At 35.4% G+C, this 3,669-nt stretch overlaps 1 protein-coding gene across 1 annotated transcript; it reads right to left on the bottom strand.

Annotated features, from left to right (window-relative positions):
* Positions 1 to 726: 726 nt before the first annotated feature.
* On the bottom strand, positions 727 to 1,665 carry LOC119542200 (olfactory receptor 6C2-like). The gene has a single exon (XM_037846771.1). It carries the CDS (start codon positions 1,663 to 1,665, stop codon positions 727 to 729), a length of 939 nt encoding a protein of 312 aa, XP_037702699.1.
* Between the last annotated feature and the right edge of the window lie 2,004 nt (positions 1,666 to 3,669).

Raw genomic sequence — 3,669 nt, 5'->3', positions numbered from 1 at the left:
AAATGCTCAAAGAATTACAATCTAATCAACACTGATACATTTTCCCACACAAGAGTACATCAAAGATAATGGTGTTTGGGGGGACATAATATATTCAAATGGACACACCAGGCTACATCTTGCACACATAGTTTGGAGATCTCCTCAGCTAAGTATTCAGGTTGTCACTTTCAAATTCTGCCTTCCATTCAACACAGGACACAATTTTGCCAAATTCTCTTCCACTTTAAAACAAATATCACCTTTTCCATTTGGCAACAACATGTTCATCATTTCTGTCTAAGGCATCATCAGAATTACCTTTAAAGTCCATATTTCTACAGTCTTTTCAAAGCAATCTAGGTCTTTTCTATCAAGCCCCTCACATTTCTTCCAGAATCTTCCCTTATCCATTCAAAAAGTCATTCCAACATGTTTGTTATTTGCAAACTCAGCAGACCCCCACTCTTTGTACTAAAATCTGTTCCAGTTTGCTAATGCTGCTGAAATGCAAAATACCAAAAATAGATTGGCTTTTATAAAGGGGGTTTATTTGGCTACAAAGTTACAGTCTTAAGGCCATAAAGTGTCTAAAGTAAGGCATCAACAATAGGGTACTTCCACTGAAGGATGGCTAATGGCATCCAGGAAACCTCTGTTAGTTGGGAAGGCATTTGTCTGGAGTCTGCTGATCCTGGGTTGTGTTCCAGTTCCTCTTCTCAGGCATTGATCAAATTCACAGCAAGCTTACTTATGTGTGTGAAGTGCAATTCTTTTGATTGTGTCACTAAAAGCTTGTTTCACTTGCATATTCCTCAAGGTATAAATGAAAGGGTTCAACAAAGGGGCAACTGATGTAGTGAGCACAGATATACCTTTATTGATGTCCACTTCTTCTTTGGCTGAAGGTTTGATATAGATGAAGATACAACTGCCATAGGTGATGGAAACAACAATAATGTGAGAAGAACAAGTGGAAAAAGCTTTTTTCCTTTGTTGAACAGAGGGGAATCTTAATATTGTCTTGATGATATATATGTATGAAAGAATCACACATTTTAGTGTGATAATGAATGTCAACACTGCACAAATAATAACAGTCTGCTCTATAAACCATGTATCTGAGCATGAAATCTTAAAAAGAGGGGATGCATCACAACCAAAATGATCAATGGTGTTGGCATCACAGAATTCCAGCTGGAGGCCCATACCAAGGGGCGTGATGATGATCATGAACCCAGAGATCCAGCAGCTGAGAACAAAGATGGTACAGACTTTGTTGCTCATGATGGTCATGTAATGAAGGGGTTTGCAGATGGCCACATAGCGGTCATAAGACATGGCAGCCAAGAGAAAAAATTCTGTGGCCCCGAAGAGTCCAAAGAAAAATATTTGACTGGCACAAGCATTGTAAGAAATGGTATTGTCCCCAGTTGATAAGCTGTACAGGAATCTGGGAATGCAGGCTGTTGTGAAGGAGATTTCCAAGAAAGAGAAATTACGAAGAAAAAAATACATAGGTGTTTTAAGATGGGAATCTGTGAAGGTAAGAATGATAATGGTCAGGTTTCCAGTTACACTCAGCATGTAGGTGAGAAATAAAAAGGTGAAAACCAGAACTTGAAGCTGTGGGTCATCTGTCAGTCCCAACAAAATGAACGTGGTTATTGCTGTGTGATTTCTCATAGTTACCTTTGGTTTTATATTCTATCTGCATGTAACAATCAGGGAGAAAGGATCTGAGGTCTTCTCAGTGATCAAATCTAACATGACACACCTGAAAGAACAGATACCGAATTATTCCCTCATGCTTTTAATTATGGATTTCAGTGATCTTTATAAACCTTAGTTACAAAGATCTCCCCTGAAACATGCTTTGAGCTTCATGTTCCTCTTCTGCCTGCAGGAATCCTAATAATCTCTTAAGATGTGGGTTCTCCATTCTGCACTAACCTCCTTTAAAAATTATATTGATTTATATATTTTTAATCAATAAATGTAGTCATTCCATTTCATCTGATACTCATTTTTTTCTAGAAATACTTTATCTTCAAACTTTTTTCCACTAATGTTGAATACACACACACACACACACACACACACACAACACACATAATTTTGATGTATTACCAGTTTCTACAATATAGGTATGTTAGGGACAAGACATCAACTACTTTTCTCTTATTTCATTCAGCTAAGCTTAGGTTAGAACCCATTTAACCAGTATGTTTTCAAGGTCAGTACATTTAAATGAAATTTTAAAATATTAAGTACGTTATTCCATTCATTCCCTCTAATTTTCATGCTGTCTATAGTTATTTTCTCCTCACATCTACCTATTATTGACTGCCCAGGATACTTTATTCTGGCTTATTTATCCACTAATAAATTGACACTCTCCCTGAAAATCAGGCTTCATGCCAAAGCTAATGGAGATTTTATACACACACACACACACACACACACACACATATATATTTATATGTATCTTTCTTGATTCCTCTGTTGCATTTATCTATATTGAAGTAATTTTTGAAACTGTATGTTTTATTGGTTTTCTTTTCTTCCTCATTTCTGACTACTTCTATTAGAATAGTTCATGGATTCATTTCATTTGTACATATCATAAATATGGGTACTACTCAGTATTCTGCTGTTTATTATCCTCCCACTCTATACTCTCTACTGTACTTTTCTCATTGACTTTCCTGGTTCCAGTGACCATCATATAGTAATATCTAGATCATTAGATTTCCTCTGAATTACAGTCCTATATATCCAGGTAAAAACAGACATTTTTATTTGAATATTCAACAAGAACTTCAATTATAACATTATAATTTAATATTTCATCTCTGCTTCCTCACTAAAAACTGTCATCCTCATAACTTGCCCCCTGCCTCCCTGCTCACATAGACATGGGAAATTTATTTCTCCATTTGTATTACACATTTCAGTAAATGATGTCATCATCCTTTCAATTTTTAAGCCAGAAAATCTGGATTTCATCCAGAACCCTTTTCTTTTTCAACTTTGATTTTTAGGTAGTTACAGTTACATTTTGATTCTACTTCATACTTTATGAATCTGCCCATCTTTTTCATCCCAAACCACATAATAAATCTCTGTCCTGGGTTAAAATATACCTCCACAAACTGATTTCCATATTTTGTCATGGAACATTGCAATCAATTTCCCACATTGCATCAAGAATAAGTTCTGATATACCCATCCCAAATTCTCCAAAACTAGATCCCATATTGCCATATCTCATCACTGGACTTATAGCTTATTCATGCATCTGTGTCCCCAGTATCAAGATCACTGAACTCAGGGTTGCTTTGTTTACTATAGAATATCAAGGGGGAAAATTAATTTCACCAAATGCTCTAAATCAGATTAGGGACTTTTGAAAGTAAAAGTTAGGGTTCATCTAAGTATAACAAGGATTTATAGTGGTTGTATACTATGAAACACTATGTTAAGAAATATAATTTCATGTTATATTAATTTAAAAATATTTTTTCCTAAGACTCTGGAAAGTAAAATAGCACAAAAATAGCCGACATCAGTATCTCAATTATAAGGAAAGAGTAGAGAAGGCAATCCTTGGGGATAATACCAGAACCTGATTACTGTATTTCTCAAAAAAAAGGGCATGTGTTCAATGCCAGGTTCAAATACATTTTT

This window comes from Choloepus didactylus, chromosome 8, assembly GCF_015220235.1.
Source record: "Choloepus didactylus isolate mChoDid1 chromosome 8, mChoDid1.pri, whole genome shotgun sequence".
NCBI lineage: Eukaryota > Metazoa > Chordata > Mammalia > Pilosa > Megalonychidae > Choloepus > Choloepus didactylus.
Note: the sequence above shows the minus strand (reverse complement) of the source record. Positions and strands in the feature narration are given on the sequence as shown.

What these genes read in the sequence shown, in the direction of transcription:
- LOC119542200 (XM_037846771.1), bottom strand. Translation starts at nt 1,665, where the DNA reads ATGAGAAATCACACAGCAATAACCACGTTCATTTTGTTGGGACTGACA.